The sequence below is a fragment of the Bufo bufo genome, chromosome 1 (genome assembly GCF_905171765.1).
Source record: "Bufo bufo chromosome 1, aBufBuf1.1, whole genome shotgun sequence".
Lineage (NCBI taxonomy): Eukaryota > Metazoa > Chordata > Amphibia > Anura > Bufonidae > Bufo > Bufo bufo.
In genome coordinates, this window is record NC_053389.1 from 549,397,736 (window position 1) to 549,419,118 (window position 21,383).

The window sequence follows — 21,383 nt, forward strand, 5'->3', positions numbered from 1 at the left end:
CAGCCTCCGCTCAGCAAGTGGACACCTGAACGCTGCTTGCAGCGTTCGGGTGTCCGCCTGGCCGTGCGGAGGCGAGCGGATCCGTCCAGACTTACAATGGAAGTCAATGGGGACGGATCCGTTTGAAGATGACACAATATGGCTCAATCTTCAAACGGATCCGTCCCCCATTGACTTTCAATGTAAAGTCTGGACGGATCCGTTCAGGCTACTTTCACACTTAGAAATTTTTCTAAGTTATAATGCAGACGGATCCGTTCTGAACGGATGCAAACGTCTGCATTATAGGAGCGGATCCGTCTGAGCAGACATCAGACGGACCCGCTCCGAACGCTAGTGTGAAAGTAGCCTAAGACTTCTTTCAGACAGGAGATTTAGATCTCACAAGAGGTCTCCAAAACAGATCAGTTTTGCCCTAATGCATTCTGAATTGATCTGCTCAGAATGCATCAGTTTGGCTCCGTTCTGCCTCCATTTCACATTAGAGGCAGACAACAAAACGCTGCTGGCTGTGTTTTGGTGTCCGCATAACCAAACTGAGCCAGACGGATCCGTCCTGACACACAATGTTAGGCCTTCCTCACATCACTTTTCTCAGCAATGCGGGCACATATGAACATGGGATCAACAGAGATGTCTACAGCTGCCAATCGCTCAAGTCAATGGGGACAGATCTGTTTTTTATGACACAATCTGGCACAATAGAAAATGGATCCATCTCCCATTGGCTTTTAATGGTGTTCAAGATGGATCCATATTGGCTAAGGTAAAGATAATACAAACTGATCCATTCTGAGCGGATGCAGCAATTTGTATTATCAGTGCGGAACCATCCATGATGGATCCACACCAAACGTGAGTGTGAAAATAGCCTTACTGTGTAGCAGAGCAAAACTAGGGAAATTGTAAAACATTAGCAATGCTAAGATATATTACTAATAATTGGTTATTGTAATGATGAATGTACACATAAAACTAAAAATACCATTGTGGAAAGATGGAGCTGCTCCCTGTGTGTTCGTTCACTGTCTGCAAACACTGAGCACATGTCATGTGCAAGAGACAGAGGGGGGAGGAGATTATGGGGAGGAATATGTAAGAGGGGGGCGGATCTATGGAGGAGGCTGAATATGTATGAGGGGGAGGGGGCGGGGTGCAGGGAGGTGATCTTAGGCCTCTTTCACACTTGCGTTGTCCGGATCCGGCGTGTACTCCACTTGCCGGAATTACACGCCGGATCCGGAAAAACGCAAGTGTACTGAAAGCATTTGAAGACGGAACCCGTCTTCCAAATGCGTTCAGTGTTACTATGGCACCCAGGACGCTATTAAAGTCCTGGTTGCCATAGTAGGAGCGGGGGATGCAGTTATACTTACAGTCCGTGCGGCTCCCGGGGCGCTCCAGAATGACGTCAGAGCGCCCCATGCGCATGGATGACGTGATCCATGTGATCACATGATCCATGCGCTTGGGGCGCCCTGACGTCACTCTGGAGCGCCCGGGAGCCGCACGGATGGTAAGTATGCTGCTCCCCCGCTCCCCGCTACACTTTACCATGGCTGCCAGGACTTTAGCGTCCCGGCAGCCATGGTAACCACTCTGAAAAAGCTAATTGTCGGCTCCGGCAATGCGCCGAAACGACGTTTAGCTTAAGGCCGGATCCGGATCAATGCCTTTCAATGGGCATTAATTCCGGATCCGGCCTTGCGGCAAGTGTTCCGGATTTTTGGCCGGAGCAAAAAGCGCAGCATGCTGCGGTATTTTCTCCGGCCAAAAAACGTTCCGTTCCGGAACTGAAGACATCCTGATGCATCCTGAACGGATTTCTCTCCATTCAGAATGCATTAGGATAATCCTGATCAGGATTCTTCCGGCATAGAGCCCCGACGACGGAACTCTATGCCGGAAGAAAAGAACGCAGGTGTGAAAGAGCCCTAACACTGTAGAAACCAGGAGCTGCTGAGCTGCACTGGGAGCCACAATGCACTGCAGCAGGAAGTGATGGCACATAAACACATGTATGTACACAGTCTGCTGGGGACTGTAGGAGCCATGCAGCAGTGCAAAAGCTACCTAAAAACATCTTAGGAAGATAGATTTGGCTACTAACAGTGAGTAAGCAGTTTTAAAAAAAAATGTTTGATCCCGGACAACCCCTTTAATTGAGCAGGTCTATATTGGCAAACTGACACAAAACTGTCATGAAATGTGTTCTTATGTACAGTGTGGACAGAAACAAGTACCAGATCCATATCCCATTGCCTCCAAAAATCGATCCCACTGTGACCATGATGCAGGTAATTGTTTTCATTTATTAAGTAAGATACAACTATTAGGCTCTGTTCACACTGAGATTATGGCTTCTAGTTTTATAGAATTCATAACTCTTCATTATGATCTGTCTGACAAATCTATGTTGTTGGTTTTTGATGTTTCTCTTCACATTTACTAATAATGCTCTGCCATTCTGATCATTAAAAAGGAAAAGAAACCTAAAATAAATTAATTAATGCAGGTGTGAACAGAGCCTTGGACTATTTTTTTTTTTTTGCAGTTTATCATAATGCAGTGTTTTCCTATATAGGTGGAAGAGAAACCAGATGTTACATATAGTGATGTTGAGGTTGCAAAGAACAGATAGAAAAATTACGAGAAGTTGTTGAACTCCATTGCTTCATGTAAGTACCTCTATAGTAATGTGTTATGTTGCTGTTTTCTTAAAGGGCTTGTCTGATTACAACAACTAAGTTTATGATCGGTGAGGGTCAGAATGCAGAAGGCAAACATGCATATGAGGTAGCAGAGTACAACTGCTTGGCTTTCTGTTGGCAGTCCTATAGTGTTAAATGGAACGGCAGTAAGGCTTTTCTGGATGAATGGGCAAACATTGGCACAGAGACACTCCAAAGTTTTGTAGGGGGACCAACTCCATATTAATACCTATGCATTTAGAGTGGGAGGTCATAAATGCTTCTGTAGGTGTCCATAAAGGTGCCACATTTGTAAAATGATCATATTATTTACACTGTACGTTAAGCCGTAAAAAAAAAAAAAAGCGAAAAACAAATGCTAGAATTGCTGTTTTTGTTAATCCCGCCTCTCGAAAGACAAACACAAAATTAAAAACTAGTATATAATTGTGTAAAAGTAGTAAAGCATATAGTTAGTGGTATTGCTGTAATTATGAGAACTTTCAGAACAAAGGTAACAGTTATTTATGCCTCAAGGGGAACAGTGTAAAACCTAAAACATTCGGGAAAACAGTGACAAAAAAATAAAGTATGGCTTTTGGAATGTGGAGAAGAAAAGTGAATCGCTAGGGAGTCCCACGTCTGAGACCCGCACTTATCTCCAGAATGGGCCCCCGAAAGTAAAGGAGACTGCACCGTGCATGTGCAGCAGGCTCTCTGTTTATTTCTCTGGGAGTTCCAAAAATAGCTGAGTGGACAGAGGCCACTCTCCGATCCCTTTGGGGGTCCTGTTCTGGAGATAGCTCTGTGACCCGCAGCTATCTGACAGTGGTGGCATATGCTAACGATATGTCGCCAATGTCTAAGATGAGGCAAACCCCAAGAGGTTAAGAGGATGTATGCATGTGTCTGAAGGGGCTAGAGATGCAGATGCCAATAGACTTGGCCATATAAGTGGATGGCCTAGTCTGTTTACCCTGCCTTTTAGGGTACCCTCACAGATGGCAGATTTTAATGCAAAAATTTTCTGCGACTGAAAATGAGCTCCATTCATTTGAATGGGATTATTTTGGCGACATGGATTTCTGCACGCTCATTCAGGAGAATGGAACTGATTGTGAGTTGCTGAAATTTATCGCAAAAGATCTGCTGTGTTAAAGCACCCTTAACTAGTGGATGTCCAGCATGATTCTCTGCACCTTATGGTTTATGGCCAGCTTTAAAAGAGTGGTCATTTTGGAAAGATCTGCATTTTTACACATTTTATTTACTTTTTCAAAAATATATATTCAGCAGTTTACAGGGAGAACATTATTCAAATCAATGCCATTTCGTGTCCTTTATGCACCTGTAATGGCCATTATCCCAATATAATTATTACAAATCTGTTTGGTTCCATGTGTGGTTAGATCTAAAACACCTGTGACTGCCAGGTGACTCTTGCGTCCCTATCTGAGGGCAACTTGTGAGACGAATATTAATCATTATCTATAGTTTTATAGCATTTGCTGCTGTATTTTACATAAATGCATTGTAAATCCTGCCTATACACAGTCCAGTCCCCTCCAACTGCTTATTGACAGCCTTACTTTCATATAGGCTCATGTACATGTAGGGAAAGCTGATTTACAGGGCTTTGATCAAATACTTTATTATTTTCATGCTTGCATGACAGTAACCCGTTTCATTTTCATTTACTTTGCTTGTTTCAAGTGCAGTTTTTGATTACATATATGAAATGAAGGATATTTTCTCGTTCATTCCATTGGGGGACACAGACCATGGGTATAGCTTAGAGATATTACTAGGAGGGACACTATGCAAAAAAAGAAGCTCCTCCTCCTCGGGCTATACCCCCAGGCACCTCCAGGAGAACTTCAGTCTTTGCTTAGTGTCCGTTCAAGGAGGTTGACATTTATTCTTCTCCTGTTTGTTATTTTTTTCTGGTTTCAGATGGGGACGCAGGTCAGCATTGCGCTTTCCTGGCCCCTGTGGAGGGTCTGCCACGGTCTTCTGAAGGTTCCTGGCTACCTCCCATTCCCCCACAGAAGAAAAGTGGATCCAGGCTCGACATGTTAGCTCTGGCACCCCACCAGCTGCTGGGACACCTGCTGCCTACCCTCCACCAGAGCACTGCTCTCCTTGATTGGAGTCAGAAGTCTGAAGAGGTGAATCCCTGCTGGTCTGGACATCGAGGGAGCATGCTGTGCAGATAAGTATTGCCTGCTTCAATCTCCCTCCTTTCCCCCCCCTCCCCCCACCCCTTCATGTCGTCTGTCTGGCGCTCTGTGACCTGAGGTGAGCTAGAGAAGGACCGGCTGGGGGCATTTTTTCCCGTTGGGAGGGGGCCCTTCTGGGGAGGGCTGGTGATTCCACTGATACCTGCCTGCAGCTCAGACTATGGCCGCACCGGCGGCAATCTTGGCACTGAAGGAGTGTATTTTATCTTATGGCCGCTGCGCTCTCTGCAGCTCCCGCCGGCCTGCTCCTCCCGATATTAACCCCCGCTGCGCCGTTTCTGGCGAAGGGGTGTATTTGAAGTGCGCGCGCGCGCGCGCTTATTTCGCGCGCTTATTTCGCGCCGCAATGACGCGTCCAAGGGGGCGGAGCCTCGGCGTCCAGCTCTGTCTCTCCCTACGCCGGAGACTCTGCTGGATTGCGGCCGTGCAGCTCCTCAGTTCTCGGTGACCGGAGACTTCTGCTGTTGCCTGGGTGGTAGGAATTGCAGCAACCTGGTAGGAAATCTTTTTTGGAATACCATCATGCCTAACCTGGGCCCCTAAGCCTTCCAAGGCTTCCTCTCAGGCTCCACTGGAGTCATGTAAAATATGCCTTAGGCCTTTTTCTGTCACTGGTTCCTGTGACTCATGCCCTGCTCCCGGACAGGATCAGCCTCCTTCTCTTGCTCAGCCCGGTCCTCCCTCTGCCCCTGCGGATCCAGCGGTACCCGCCTGGGCCTCCGCCATGTCTAATGCGGCAGCTGATCTGGCCTTAGTTGCCAAGGCAGCCATGTCCTTCATGGAGCGCATGGCGGCTACTACTCCAGTGGCATCCACCACTCCATCCCCTCTCAGCGACTCTCACAGAGGGCGTCTGACTTCTAAAAGGCAGCGTGAGCGGCAGCATTCCTCCTCGGATGACTCCGCTTCTCCCCTCGCCTTGAGGCATGCCCGGTTGACTCTCCCCTCGCAGGGAGCGCAAATCCGATGGGGAATTGTCCGGATCGGACGAAGTCACGGAGCGGGAACCCCTGCCTAAGCTTTCCACCATGGTAAACCGAGTTGGTGGCAGCTGTCCGTGACACTTTTAATATACAAGGGGATTCTCCTCCCTCCACTAGTCGGGAGTTCTCCCTTTTTCCACCCAAGAAACAGGAGTCCGCCGTGTTCCCTATTCACGAGGAATTCACTGCGGTCCTATCAAAAGCTTGGGATCGACCTAATCAAAAATTTTCGGCCACCAAGCGTATGGATACGCTTTATCCTTTTCCAGCTGACACAGTGGAAAAGTGGACTTCTTCCCCTAAGGTAGATCCTCCGGTGGCCAGGTTAGCCAAGAACACGGCCCTTCCCGTCCTAGACGGTTCCTCTCTGCAGGATGCGGTGGACAGACGTTTGGATTCACTTTCCAAGTCCATCTTCTCGCTGGCGGGCGCTTCCCTGCGACCGGCCTTTGCGTCGGCTTGGGTCGCCAGAGCCCTTACAACGTGGTTGCAGCGCCACCACCAGGATCTGTCAGAGCAGGACGCCTCTGCAGATACTCTGGATTTTATCATCCAGATGTCTCAAGCGTCTAAATATCTCTGTGAGGCTTCAATGGACATCGGCTCCCTCTTTGCCCGTATTTCGGCCCTCTCTGTCATTCAGCGCAGGGAGGTCTGGCTGAAGGTGTGGGATGCTGATGCCTCATCCAAGCGATCCCTCGCTAACCTTCCCTTTGAAGGGTCCAGGCTCTTTGGGGCTCAACTAGATGAATTCATTTCTGCCGCAACAGGGGGCAAGAGCACTCATCTACCCCAGCCCAGGACCAAGCGTCCCTTTCGGTCTCGGCCTTCAGGTTTCCGGGGCCAGTCCTTTCGTCGCTTCTCCACTGCCAGGACGCCGTCATCCTCATCGGCAGGGGGGTCCCAGGACTCCCGCAAGAAGCCTTTCTTCAAGCCCCAGCCTTCTTGGCGGCCTCGGGCGCAGTCAGCCCGTCCTCCTGCTCCCAAGCAACCCTCCGCATGAAGGGGTGCCCCCACCCCTCGTGGTGGGGGGCCGTCTGCTCTCCTTTCAACAGGTCTGGAGGGCTCACGTTCAGGACGCCTGGGCTCTGGAAGTGGTGACGTCCGGCTACAAGTTGGAGTTCGCGTCCAGCCCGCCGGAACGTTTTTTCCCTTCTCGCGTTCCGGGGGATCCAGCCAGGGCCTCGGACCTCTTTTTTGCGGTCTCCTCTCTTCTGGACCGTGGTGTCATTTCCCCCGTTCCCCCAGAAGAGCAAGGGACAGGTTTTTACTCAAACCTGTTCGTTGTTCCAAAGAAAGAGGGGTCAGTGCGTCCAATCTTGGATCTAAAACTTCTCAACAAGTTTCTACGGGTGCGGAAGTTTCGCATGGAGTCCCTTCGCTCCGTTATTGCTTCTCTGAGTCCAGGAGAATTTCTCGCGTCTGTGGACATTCAAGACGCCTACTTGCACGTCCCTATTGCAGAGTCCCACCATCGCTTTCTGCGCTTTGCCATAGGGGGGCGTCATTACCAGTTCGTCGCCCTACCTTTTGGGTTGGCAACCGCCCCTCGAGTTTTTACGAAGATTCTGGCGCCTCTCATGGCGCTTCTTCGCACCAGGGGCATCTCTTTGTTACCATACCTAGACGACATCTTGATAAAAGCTCCGTCTCTTCCACAGGCCGAGGACAGCATCCGAATCACGGTTCAATCCCTGGAACGGTTCGGATGGCTGATCAATCTCCCCAAGTCCTCTCTGCACCCCTCCCAGAGACTTTCGTTCCTGGGGATGATCTTGGACACCTCGATTTCTCGGGTGTTTCTTCCAGATTCCAAGGCTTCCCAGATTCGTCTGGCAATGGTGCTCCTTCTACGCTCTCCACGTCCCACCATTCGGGAGTGCATGCGGGTGCTGGGCCTTATGGTCTCCTCTTTCGAGGCGATTCCGTACGCCCAATTTCACACTCGTCCGCTACAACAGATGATCCTTGCCCTCTGGAACAAGAACCCTCGGGGTCTAGACACTCCTGTTCGTCTGTCCCGGCAAGTTCGAGCGTCTCTCCCTTGGTGGCAGTCTCCCCTGAACCTATCGTCAGGAAAGTCCTTCCTTCCGTTCTCCTGGACGATAGTCACCACCGACGCCAGCCTCATCGGTTGGGGAGGTGTTCTCCGGAACCTCACAGTTCAGGGTGTCTGGTCGACGGAGGAATCCCGTCTCCCGATAAACGTTTTGGAATTGAGGGCGATTTTCCACTCCCTCTCCCATTGGACTCCTCTCCTGGCGACTCGCCCGGTGCGGGTTTCAGTCGGACAATGCCACGGCTGTGGCTTATGTCAACCATCAGGGCGGGACTCGCAGTCGGGCAGTAATGCGGGAAGTAGCGAGGATCCTCTTATGGGCGGAGTCTCATGTTCCAGTATTGTCGGCAGTGTACATCCCGGGAGTCGACAATTGGACGGCGGATTTTCTGAGTCGCACCAAGGTGGATCCGGGAGAGTGGTCTCTCCATCCGGAGGTGTTCGAGGACATCTGCCACCGATGGGGCCGTCCGGACGTAGATTTGATGGCTTCCCGGCTCAACCACAAGGTGCCGGTGTATCTTGCCCGCGCTCGAGACCTCACGGGCGGACGGGGTGGACGCGCTGGTATTTCCATGGCAGCGGTTCAGCCTCCTTTACGTCTTCCCTCCGATTCCTCTGTTGCCGAAGGTGCTGCGCAAGATCGAGGCGGAGGGGATACCAACCATTCTCGTCGCTCCGGATTGGCCTCGTCGCGCCTGGTTCTCCAGCGTCGCTCGTATGTTGGCGGACGTCCCGTGGCCTCTGCCCGACAGAGAGGATCTCTTGTCTCAGGGGCCGCTCTTCCACCAGAATTCACGGCAGCTGCGTTTAACGGCGTGGCTGTTGAGACCGCCATCCTGAGGAAGAGAGGCTTCTCTGATGCGGTGGTAAGAACCATGATCAGGGCTCGAAAGCCGGCTTCTTCACGAATCTATTATCGCACCTGGAAGGCCTTCCTGGTGTTTTGTGAGAAATCGGGCTACTCGCCCCTACGTTTCCTCTGTCCCAGTGGTGCTGTCTTTTCTCCAGTCCGGCCTCGACATGGGTCTGTCGCTCAGTTCTTTAAAGGGTCAGGTTTCTGCTTTGGCTATCTTTTTTCAGAGGTCCATTGCCTTTTTGAGACCTGTAAAAACCTTCCTGCAGGGGGTGGCGCATTCGGTTCCTCCGTATGTGCCTCCCTTGCCCCCCTGGGATCTCAACTTGGTTCTGCGCGCCCTTCAGGCGGCGCCTTTTGAACCTCTGAGGGAGATCTCTCTGGTTTTACTCACCTGGAAGGTAGTTTTTCTGGTGGCCATAACCTCCATCAGGCGAGTTTCGGAGCTGGCCGCACTTTCCTGCCGGGAACCTTTTTCTGGTCTTTCACCAGGATAAGGTGGTGCTCAGGCCGGTGCCTTCTTTTTTGCCCAAGGTGGTTTCTCCCTTCCACCTTAACGAGGATCTTGTCCTGCCCTCTTTTTGTCCTTCTCCGGTGAACCCCAAGGAATGTGCTCTCCACTCCCTGGACGTCGTCAGGGCCCTGAAGGTGTACCTGGGGGCTACCGCTTCCTTCCGGCGTTCAGACTCTCTCTTTGTGATTCCTGAAGGGTCCCGTAAGGGCCTGGCGGCTTCCAAGGTCACCGTGGCGCGGTGGATCCGTTCCGCTATTGCTGCGGCATATCGCGCTCGCGGCCACGTTCCGCCGTCGCGGATTACCGCTCACTCCACAAGGGCAGTGGGTGCTTCCTGGGCTAGACGCAATCGCGCATCCGTTTCCCAGTTGTGTAAGGCGGCCACTTGGTCGTCCTTACATACTTTCACAAAGTTTTATCAGTTACACTCTCTGGCCTCGGCTGATGCTGCTCTTGGGCGCAGGGTATTGCAGGCTGTGGTTCCGGTTTGACTACTGGACGTTTATTCCTGGCGGTGTTGGATTTGTTCTTTTTTCCCACCCCATGGACTGCTTTGGGACGTCCCATGGTCTGTGTCCCCCAATGGAATGAACGAGAAAAGGAGATTTTTGTGAAACTCACCTGTAAAATCTTTTTCTCGTAATTTCCATTGGGGGACACAGCTCCCGCCCCCTTTTTTGGTTTACGCCTTAGGGTGTGCTGTGTGATGGTTTCCATAATGTTTTGTTTCCGTTCTCCTTCTCCTACTGCTTTTGCAACGACTGAAGTTCTCCTGGAGGTGCCTGGGGGTATAGCCCGAGGAGGAGGAGCTTCTTTTTTTGCATAGTGTCCCTCCTAGTAATATCTCTAAGCTATACCCATGGTCTGTGTCCCCCAATGGAAATTACGAGAAAAAGATTTTACAGGTGAGTTTCACAAAAATCTCCTTTTTCCATAGGTCTTTCAGCACATACACCTCATCCATTGATGATCTGCATATAAACTTGCATTTTCATTCCATAGTTATGATCCCTGATTTCTCGCTTATATCATTGGGGGACACAGACCATGGGTATAGCTGCTTGCTGCCACTAGGAGGCGACACTAGGCTGAAAACTGTTAGCTCCTCCTCCGCCAGCTATACCCCCTCGGGCCAGGAGAGAGCCTTCAGTTTTTAGCTTAGTGTCGTAGGAGGCAGACCCCTGCTCTGCAGGGTGGCTGCTATTATATTTTATTTTTTAAAGATTTTTATTTTATTTTTATTTTCTCTTTTAGGTTGGGGGTCCAGGGCTACTAAGAGCTCTGCATCCCCGGGGGGCTGACCGGTGACGTTTATTCCACCGCTCTGCCCCCCACAAGAAGACAAAGTGGACCAGGAGGGCTTGACAGGTAAGTATGTCTCTCTGTGTTCTGTGTGTCACCATGGGCTGGACTCTCCTGACAATATGGGCTTGGAGCACTATCTTTGTACCTGGGGACCTCCTGCATCGCACCTTCCCGCCCGTGCACCGCCGGCACGGGGGGGGTTAAATCGGCAGCGGGAGGGTTCCTATGCGGCAGCCTTCCCCTCTGCGGATTCAGCAATCGCGGGCGGTGGCGCTTCATCTTCTGCCCTGGAAGACATCTCCCATTCATAAACCACCTCTGTGCCTCTTGGACCGCGACCCCTTCTCCGCCGGATCGCGGCAGCAGGGGGGGAGGGTCTTCGCCCCGGCGGTCCGTGAGGGAAAGGGTTAACTCTTCCGCCGGGCGGCTGGAGGGTGCGGAGCCTAATTTTCCCGCCGCGCTCCCCTGTCCTGCCTGCTCCTTCCGGAAGTACAGAGGCAGTGCGTGTGTTTTCCACCCTGAGAGGATCGTCCTTCTAGCTGCAGATCGCCTCCCCGCCCTGGGGACACGTTCCAAGGGTTATTCTGCGCCACTCCTCTATACCTCCCTGCTCTCGGTCATGTCGGACACAGCGGATCCCGCGCCCCAGGTCCTTTGTAGGGCTCCCCATTATGCCTGCACTTCATGCAATGTGAAGTTTCCTAGGGGTCAAGTGAACCCCCTCTGTGCCTCATGCCAGGCCACCCAGATCGTGCCACCTCAGTCGCAGTCCACTGACGTGCACCCTTCTGCTGGAAGTATGGAACCGGAATGGGCCAAATCCCTGTCCCGGGCGGTGACTGACCTGTCTAAGATCTCCCAATCCACCCTTTCCTTAATGGGTCGCTTGGTGGAGACGTCGTCACCTGCGCAACCTGGTCTCTCCCAGGGCGCACCATCCAGGAGCAGGCACCCCAGCAAGCGTCCCAGGCAGGAACGCCCCTCCTCCTCGGATGTATCGCCTTCTCCTCCTCCCCCCGGTTCGCTGTCCAGGGTGTCCTCGTTGGTTGGAGACCATTCGTCCAGAGGAGAACTCGCTGAGTCGGACACGGATCTGGATCCGGACCGCTCATCCCAGATGGCTGCCTTGGTGGACAGTCTGGTTTTGTCAATCCGGGACACCTTTCAGCTTCAAGAGGAGGGCCCCTCTTCCAGTCACCAGGGAGTTTCTTTCCTGCGTAGCAAACAGGCTCCCAAGTCGTTCCCAGTACATGACGATTTTTCCGTCCTCACCGCTCAAACATGGGAACAGCCAGGTTCACGTTTCCTGATCCCCAAGCGGCTGGATCTTCTTTATCCGTTCCCCCCGGATTGGGTGGGTAAGTGGTCTTCCCCTCCAAAGGTGGAGCCGCCGGTGGCTCGCCTGGCCAAGAATACCACTATTCCGATTGCGGATGGCTCCTCTCTGCAGGACCCCGTAGACCGACAGGTCAAATCGCTGGCGAAGTTTTTTTTTTTTTTCTGCCACCGATTCGCCCACTCCGTCCCATTTTCGCTTCAGCGTGGGTGGCTAAGGCGGTTTCCGAATGGGCCCTGCGCTTACATCAAGATTTAGATTCAGACCTTTCCCGCACAGACCTCCAGGCTCTGGCGGCCCAGATATCCCAGGCAGGGAAGTACCTTTGTGAAGTGGCCCTGGACGCGGGTTCCATGGTCGCGCGGTCCTCCGCCTTTGCCGTCTCCATTCAACGGGAACTCTGGTTGAAGGCCTGGCAGGCCAATTCTTCCTCCAAACGTTCCCTTCTCTCCCTTCTTTTCGCTGGTTCTAGTTTTTTTGGGCCCAAACTTGACAAAATCATTTCTGAGGCCACGGGTGGCAAAAGCACCCATCTTCCACAGCCCAAACCCAAGCGTTCTTTCCGACCACGTCCTTCTGCGCCTCGCCAGTCCTTCCGCCGCTTCACGGGCACACACCCGGCGGCTCTCTCGACCGCAAGGCAGCCCACCCAGGAGCAACGGCGGAAGCCTTCATTCAAGCCACAGCCCGCCTGGCGTTACCGAGCACAGCCTCAGCGCTCTTCCTCTGGCAAGCAATCCCCTGCATGAAGGTGCGCCCCCACCTTCCTGGGTGAGGGGTCGGCTCCTTCATTTTCAGGAGGTTTGGCAGGCCCACATCTCAGACGCCTGGGCACTCAAGGTAGTCACTTCGGGCTACAAGTTGGAGTTCCAATCCATGCCTCCCAAACCGTTTTTTTCTGTCCCGTCCCCCCAGAGAGCCTGCTGGTCAGGGGAGTAATCTCCCCCGTTCCGGCGAGGGAGCGTTTTTCCGGTTTTTACTTCAACCTCTTCATTGTGCCCAAGAAGGAGGGAGCGGTCCGCCCGGTGTTGGACCTCAAGAGGTTAAACAGTTACCTTTTGTGTGTGCGCCGTTTTCGCATGGAGTCTCTTCGCTCCGTGATAGCTTCCTTGGCGCAAGGGGAATGGTTAACTTCCGTGGATATCCAGGACGCCTACCTGCACGTCCCCATTGCGATCGCCCACCAGCGTTCCACTCTGACAACTACCAGTTCGTCACCCTGCCATTTGGTCTGGCAACTGCGCGAGGGTGTTTACCAAGGTGCTCGCTCCGCGTATGGGCCTTCTTCGCTCCAGGGGCATCACCTTGATTCCGTACCTGGACGACATTCTCATGTGCAGCTCAGGTCCGTCTTCTAGCGGAGAAGGTGAAGGACCTACGCAGCGCGGTGCTCCGCTTGCTTCGGCAGCGCACAGTCTCCATCCGGACTTGTATGCGGATGTTCGGCCTTATGGTAGCCTCGTTTGAGGCGGTACCATTCGCCCAATTTCACACCCGGTCTTTATAGCGAGTGATTCTCTCGACCTGGGACAAGTTCCAGGAGTCCTTGGATTGTCGATTGTTGTGTGTTGTGTGTGTTTTTTTTCTTTTTTTTTTTTTTTTTTTTCTTCTTCCCCCTTCCTCAACAAGTTCGGTCGGACCTCCATTGGTGGCTCTCCCCAACTCACCTGGAGATGGGGAAGTCTTTCCTTCCGATCAGATGGACGGTCATTACAACCGACGCCAGTCTTCAGGGTTGGGGAGGAGTCTTCGGGACTCGGACGGCCCAGGGCGTATGGTCTCAGTCGGAGTCCAGACTATCCATCAATGTCCTGGTGCTTCGTGCAATTTTTCTCTCTGGGCCATTGGTATACCCTCCTGCGGGGCCTTCATGTCCGAGTCCAGTCGGACAATGCCACGGCGTTGGCATATGTCAACCATCAGGGGGGGACTCTCAGCTCGAACGTCATGTCGGAGGCGGCGAGGATTCTCAGGTGGGCGGAGGCCCATGTTCCGTCCCTGTCGGCGGTCCACATTCCTGGCGTGGTCAATTGGACAGCGGATTTCCTGAGCCGGACGACGATAGATCCCAGGGAATGGTCTCTCCATCCGGAAGTATTCTACGCTCTCTGTCATCGCTGGGGACGGCCGGATGTGGATCTGATGGCTTCCGGCCTCAATCACAAGCTCCCGTGCTACTTCGCCCCCGCGCAAGGGATCGCTCGTGGCACCGTGGGACGCGCTCGTGGGACGGGTTCACGTTCCTCTGTCTTTCCGCTATTGTCCCTCCTGCCTCGGATCCTCCGCAGGATCAAGTGGGACGGCGTTCAGACCCTGTTGATCGCTCCAGACTGGCCGCGCCGGGCATGATACTCTGATCTTGTCCTCCTGCTAGGGGACGTTCCGTTCCCGCTCAGGGCCAGTCTTCCACCCGAGTTTAGATACTCTTCGTTTGACGGCGTGGCTCTTGAAACCTTCCCTTTGAAGCAGCGGGGTTTTTCCGATGCGGTCGTTCGGACGCTCATTCAGGCTAGGAAGCCTACTTCTTCCAGGATATATTATAGAACTTGGAAGTCCTTCCTTCGTTTCTGTGAGGAGTGGGACCTATCTCCCAGATCCTTCTCCCTGACGGTCAATTTGGCTTTCCTTCAGTCCGGACTGGAATTGGGCATGGCGCTCAGCTCCTTGAAGGGTCAGGTGTCGGCCCTTTCCATTTTCTTTCAGCGATCCTTGGTGGCACTGGGTCCTGTTAGGACCTTCCTTCAGGGCGTTGCGCACTCCGCTCCGCCTTACCGTCCCCCACTTCATCCGTGGGATCTCAACTTGGTATTAGGGGTTCTGCAAGCTTCTCCTTTCGAACCCTTGCGGGAGGCTTCCCTCCGCCTGCTGTCCTGGGAAGTTGCCTTCCTGGTGGCCATCACATCCATACGCAGGGTTTCAGAGTTGGCAGCTCTGTCATGCCGTGAACCATTCCTGGTCTTTTTATCAGGACAAGGTGGTCCTCCGTCCGGTCCCTTCCTTTTTGCCTATGGTAGTGTCTGCTTTTCACCTCAATGAGGACATTGTTCTGCCGTCCTTTTGCCCTGGGCCCTCCCATCCGAGAGAGGTGTCGTTACACCGTCTAGATGTTGTGCGGGCTCTACGATTTACCTTTTGGCCGTGGCTCCCTTTCGGCGCACGGACGCCTTGTTCGTCCTTCCGGAGGGGTCTAGGAAGGGTTTGCCGGCTTCAAAGGTGACGATCTCCCGGTGGATTTATTCCACTATTTTGGAATGTTACCGCGTTCGGGATAGCACGCCCCCTACGGGGATCACGGCCCACTCTACCAGGGCACTTGGATCCTCCTGGGCTCACTTCCACCAGGCGTCGGCGGCTCAGTTGTGTAAAGCCGCGACCTGGTCTTCCCTCCACACCTTTACAAAGTTTTACAGGGTTCACACACTCACTTCTGCGGACGCCGCTCTGGGCCGCCTGGTCTTGCAGGCTGCAGTGTGATGACTGTCACGAGGTTCTCTACCTTCTTCACTCTGTTTTGTGTTCCCTCCCCAGGGACTGCTTTAGGACGTCCCATGGTCTGTGTCCCCCAATGATATAAGCGAGAAAACGAGATTTTGTGAAACTTACCTGTAAAATCAGTTTCTCGCTTGAGTCATTGGGGGAACCCAGCACCCACCCCGTTTGGGTCCGTTGTCCGTGGAGTTGGTTGATGTTGTTTTATCCTTCTGCTTCTCCTACTGCTTTTGCACAAACTGAAGGCTCTCTCCTGGCCAGAGGGGGTATAGCTGGCGGAGGAGGAGCTAACAGTTTTCAGCCTAGTGTCGCCTCTTAGTGGCAGCAAGCAGCTATACCCATGGTCTGTGTCCCCCAATGAATCAAGCGAGAAACTGATTTTACAGGTAAGTTTCACAAAATCTCGTTATTTGAGCTCTAAGAACTATTTGACACAAATTCGTATAGTAAAAAGCTTGTACGTGTCCTGTGTTAAATAATCTGCATTTACAAGTCCTAGACATAATCCTAATTTCTACTTACAGCCAGAAAGATTTGTTAATCTTGGGATTGAGCCCCCGAAAGGGGTGCTGCTGTTTGGTCCTCCCGGAACAGGAAAGACTCTTTGTGCTCGTGCCGTTGCTAACAGAACTGATGCCTGCTTCATCAGAGTGATTGGCTCAGAACTGGTCCAGAAATACGTTGGAGAAGTGAGTTTGTGTTTTTTTACATTAATGTAACATATTCAATAAGGAAGCAGTGTGGTCATCACAATGTTGTTTTATTTCATTTGTTGCCTTTCCACCCTTCTACGTATTTTTCTCCTTAGGGTGCACGAATGGTTCGTGAATTGTTTGAGATGGCCAGGACAAAGAAAGCCTGCCTTATTTTCTTTGATGAAATTGATGCAATTGGTGGTATGTATTTCTTGTATTCTATGAACTTTACAACATAACATCCTGCCTAAATAGATTTTATTACAGCTGGACATTGTGTTAGGGCTTGGACAGGGTCATAATTTTGGTCTGCATCCAATTCGCATTTTTTGAGGTTCAGATGCGGACCCATTTATCTCAATGGGGCCACAAAAGATGCAGACAGCAAACCTGCATGCTGTCTGCATCTGCAAGTCCGTTCCACTTTTCTAACAGTGAACGCAAAATATGTTATGCTTAGAGGGCACAAGGAGGGCAGAGTACGCCTCGGATTCACCGAGAGTCCCTGAGTCCTGCATCCCTAGGTATAGCACATGTGACTCTTTAAAGTAGAACTGTACTATGGAAATCTTTTGATATGTCAGTGACACATCAAAAGTTTTGATTGGTGGAAGTCTAAGTGCTGAGATCCCCACCAATTGCTAGAAGGAGAAGCACTCGCATAGCGTGCCGCCTCTCCTTGCTGCAGGAAATGGAATCGATATGGACCTGTAGACTTTCTATTGAGTCCATCTTGCTTCCATTTCCTGCAGTTAGTAGAGAGAGCATGCTTTGTGAGTGTTTTTCTCTCTCCTCCTTGTTCCAATGATCAGCCAAATTCTCAGCACTTGGACCCCCATCAATCAAAACGTTTGATATGTCGCTATATGAAAAGTTCACTCAAAGTACAGGGACATTTTAAGTAGCACGAATAACCAAAAAGAAGTGCACTGCTGCATAGTGTCAACAATTTTCATAGAACAACTTTGTGGTGCTTTATTTTACATATAAAATAGAGTAGGGCGAGAGCATTTAGGTACCTTTGTGTTTTCAATGACTTTTTGTAAAATATGGTGACTTTATTTGTTGGCGCCGTTTCCCATTTATAAAGCTGACTGCAGCAATTCTAAACTGTGCTACCCTTGAGTGTAAATTTAGACAAATCTTGGATGCCTCACAATTGCTTTATCCATTGTGTAAAGCAAAATCGAAGAATTGTAAAGTGCTGCGGAATATGGTGGTGCTATAGCAATTATTATTAAGCTACTTAATCTGTTTGATAGAGAACAGATCTGAATGTGATGTGAAAAGAGACTATGGGTGTACAGCTGCCATTCCTTGATAAAGCGGCCCGATAATCTAAATAATGTAGTAATTCTTCTTGGTGCTCTGTTATAAAATCTCATAGAAGCCCTTTTTTTTTTTTTTTTTGCATGATGCAAATCGAAAATGCACGTAAAGGACTTGATGTCTTCTTGTTTTGTTAGGTGCTCGCTTTGATGATGGAGCTGGGGGTGATAATGAAGTCCAGAGAACTATGCTGGAACTCATCAATCAGTTGGATGGATTTGATCCAAGAGGAAATATTAAAGTATTAATGGCCACAAACAGACCAGATACCTTGGACCCTGCCCTCATGAGGCCTGGAAGGCTGGACAGAAAGATTGAATTCAGTTTACCTGATCTTGAGGTAAAGATAAGTAATGTTTTAAAAAAATATGACTTTCTTAGGTCATCTTCAGGCCGTTTTTTTTATTTTTATTATCCATTCCCCTGTGCCTCCTTACCAAATTGTCAAGGCTGACAAACTGCTACTATTTGTATTGCATTATAGTTCCTTAAATCCGGCATCAGTGGGACCTTATGAATGCTGGGTTATCAAATATTACACATGGTGGATTTGCAAGAAAATCTTCAGTAGAAAACTGACACTGATTCCTGCTGCAGATTTGCAGTTTGTCATGCCTCTGATACTCCATCATGTGGCTAATACAGAACATGCCACTATAGTGAAATCCACACTAAATAATACATGTTGTGTGAACATGTTCTTAGGCCTCTTTCACACGGGCGTTGCGGAAAAATATGCCGGTGCGTTGCGGGAACATGTGCGATTTTTCCGCGCGAGTGCAAAACATTGTAATGTGTTTTGCACTCGCGTGAGAAAAATCGCGCATGTTTGGTACCCAAACCCGAACTTCTTCACAGAAGTTCGGGCTTGGGATCGGTGTTCTGTAGATTGTATTATTTCCCCTTATAACATGGTTATAAGGGAAAATAATAGCATTCTGAATACAGAATGCATAGTAAAATAGCGCTGAAGGGGTTAAAAAGAAATAAAAAATAATTTAACTCACCTTAGTCCACTTGTTCGCACAGCCGGCATCTCCTTCTGTCTCCTTCTTTGCTGATTGTAGGAACAGGACCTGTGGTGACGTCCCTCCGGTCATCACATGGTCCATCACCATGGTAAAAGATCATGTGATGACCGGAGTGACGTCACCACAGGTCCTGTTCCTACAATCAGCAAAGAAGGAGACAGAAGGAGATGCCGGCTGCGCGATCAAGTGGATTAAGGTGAGTTAAATTATTATTTATTTATTTTTACTATGCATTCTGTATTCAGAATGCTATTATTTTCCCTTATAACCATGTTATAAGGGGAAATAATAATGATTGGGTCTCCATCCTGATCGTCTCGTAGCAATCGTGCGTGAAAATTGCACCGCATCCGCACTTGCTTGCGATTTTCACGCAACCCCATTCATTTCTATGGGGCCTGCGTTACGTGAAAAACGCACAAAGAGGAGCATGCTGCGATTTTCACGCAACGCACAAGTGATGCGTGAAAATCACTGCTCGTGTGCACAGCCCCATAGAAATGAATGGGTCAGGATTCAGTGCGGATGCAATGCGTTCAACTCACGCATCGCATCCGCCCGGAAAACTCGCCCGTGTGAAAAAAATAATGAACACTAGATCTGTTACAATTTTTTATTTTTTTTTGTCAGTTGCCTCTTCCTGTTAGTGGCTTCAGGTCTTGTGAAAGCTAGAAATGAGCTGAATTAGGGTTCATTCACATGTCCGTAGAATGGGTCCGCGTCCGTTCCACAAATTGCGGAACGGGTGCGGACCCATTCATTCTCTATGGGGCAGTCCGCATCCACATTTCCGGAGCCCGCCCCCGATCTTCTGGTCCGCGGCTCCGGAAAAAAATAGAACATGTCCTATTCTTGTCCGCAATTGCAGACAATAGGCAGTTCTATAGGGGTGCCGGCCGGGTGTAATGCGGATCCACAATACAATACGGACATGTGAATGGACCCTTAATCAGACAAGACCATCAGATTAAGGGCTCATGCACACAAATGTTGTATGGGTCCACATCCAAGCCACACTTTTTTTGAGGCTCTGTTGCGGCCCCTTTCACTTCAACAGGGCCGCAAAAGATGCGGACTCCGTGTGCTGTCCACATCCGTTGTTCTGTTCCATGGTCCCGCAAAATAATAGAACATGTCCTGTTCTTGTCAGTTTTGTGGACAAGAATAGGCATTTCTATTATGGGTGGCCCGTTCGGTTCCGCAATGGGCAGAATCAGTGTTTTGGGGACCGCAAAACACGGCCCGATCGTGTGCATGAAGCATATAGAAAACTGCCTTTATATCCTAAACCAATGTAAACATTTTTTTTTTTTTCAGGGACGGACACACATATTTAAAATTCATGCCCGGTCAATGAGTGTAGAACGAGATATCAGATTTGAGCTGCTGGCCCGTTTGTGTCCAAACAGCACAGGTAAGTCTTTCACTCAGTAGTATATAAATTTTAATATGTCGGGCACAGAAATGTGCGTGACAAAGTATGAATGCCTTCATACATATAACCATGTCTGTGGCCTTTGCTACCTAGGTGCTGAGATCCGCAGTGTGTGCACTGAGGCGGGAATGTTTGCAATCAGAGCACGTCGCAAAGTGGCAACGGAGAAGGACTTCTTGGAAGCTGTAAACAAGGTTATCAAATCATACGCAAAATTCAGTGCTACACCCAGATACATGACTTATAATTAAACTTGACGTGAAAACTCATTGACAGACCACAATTTCTGTCCTAGTGGCTACGGCCTAATGTAGCGTACAAAATATTTCCTTTACCTATGTTATGTGATTGGGGTATTGTGTATTTGAAATAACATCTGAAATAATTTTTCTGTTGTCAACCGATAAAAATAAATAAATAAAAGACATCTTATGCTGTCAAATAATTTTATTTTGATCTGAGAAGTTGTCCATCATCTTAGCAAACATATCTATGAAGGCAAATTCACTTGTAGTATAACATAAAAATATATATCTAGAAAAATAGACTATTTAACATACACTAACATTTTTCAAATAATTCAGTAAACACAATATTTAGAACATTTTGTAAAATGTCTTCAGCACTTTCAGATGTAAATGTAACTGGCTGCGTGTGTGACTGAACTGATGGTAGTATGTAAAGCCTACAGTTTATAATAGAATTGTAGCTACACGGTCCTTGCTTTTTAAATAAGAAAACACCAGTGCTGCTAATGACACAGTGCTTGTCAGTATAACATTTCTTTGTGCTATAAGATCATGATAAAGTCATGTTGTTAATGATTATACCATAAGGACACAGGTAATGCAGAAAGTTGTAACTGAAAACAAGCATTGACCTCCTAAATCTTCATTTTTCTAAAATTAATTGACTGTATTGAGAATCCATTCTTGGCCTAATTATTTCCAATTGTAAATGTGGAATAGATTATAAGACCTATTTGATGATAATACTGTATCTTCTACCTTTAAATTGACTGTTGACCATTGTAAACTTCTACCCAAGGATGGAGGGCTACACGTAATGTTAAACATGCAGAGACTTCCTGTTAACAATTGCCCAGATTTACTAATGTGTTTGCAGCTAAAATCTGTCTAAAAAGTGGCACCATTTGGCGTAACCATGGTTTCTACCCTTTTTTTTCCGACTTGCTCGAAAAGGGGGCAGGGACGATGATGCAACATGTCGTGCCACAATTCTGGCATAAATTGTTTCTCAAATTAAGCCAACCAATAGTTGGTATAGAATTAGCCAAAGATGTCTATAGTAAAAAATAAAGATCATTTACACAGCTGTATCCCAAAACACCCATAAGCAAAAATCAGTTTTCAAAGTTAAATTAAAGCGCAAAAAAGCAACCCCACCCCACCACCCCATAC

At 49.6% G+C, this 21,383-nt stretch overlaps 1 protein-coding gene across 1 annotated transcript in view; it reads left to right on the forward strand.

Moving 5' to 3' along the window:
* PSMC2 (proteasome 26S subunit, ATPase 2) overlaps window positions 1-21,268 on the forward strand; it is a 37,267-nt gene extending 15,999 nt beyond the window's left edge. Inside the window, 9 exon segments of the mRNA XM_040412529.1 lie at window positions 2,225-2,297; window positions 2,585-2,618; window positions 2,621-2,659; window positions 2,662-2,678; window positions 15,997-16,161; window positions 16,281-16,368; window positions 17,634-17,836; window positions 19,845-19,941; window positions 20,056-21,268. Coding sequence (XP_040268463.1) covers window positions 2,225-2,297; window positions 2,585-2,618; window positions 2,621-2,659; window positions 2,662-2,678; window positions 15,997-16,161; window positions 16,281-16,368; window positions 17,634-17,836; window positions 19,845-19,941; window positions 20,056-20,213 — 874 coding nt within the window. The 3' untranslated portion in view covers window positions 20,214-21,268.
* Window positions 21,269-21,383: the final 115 nt, after the last annotated feature.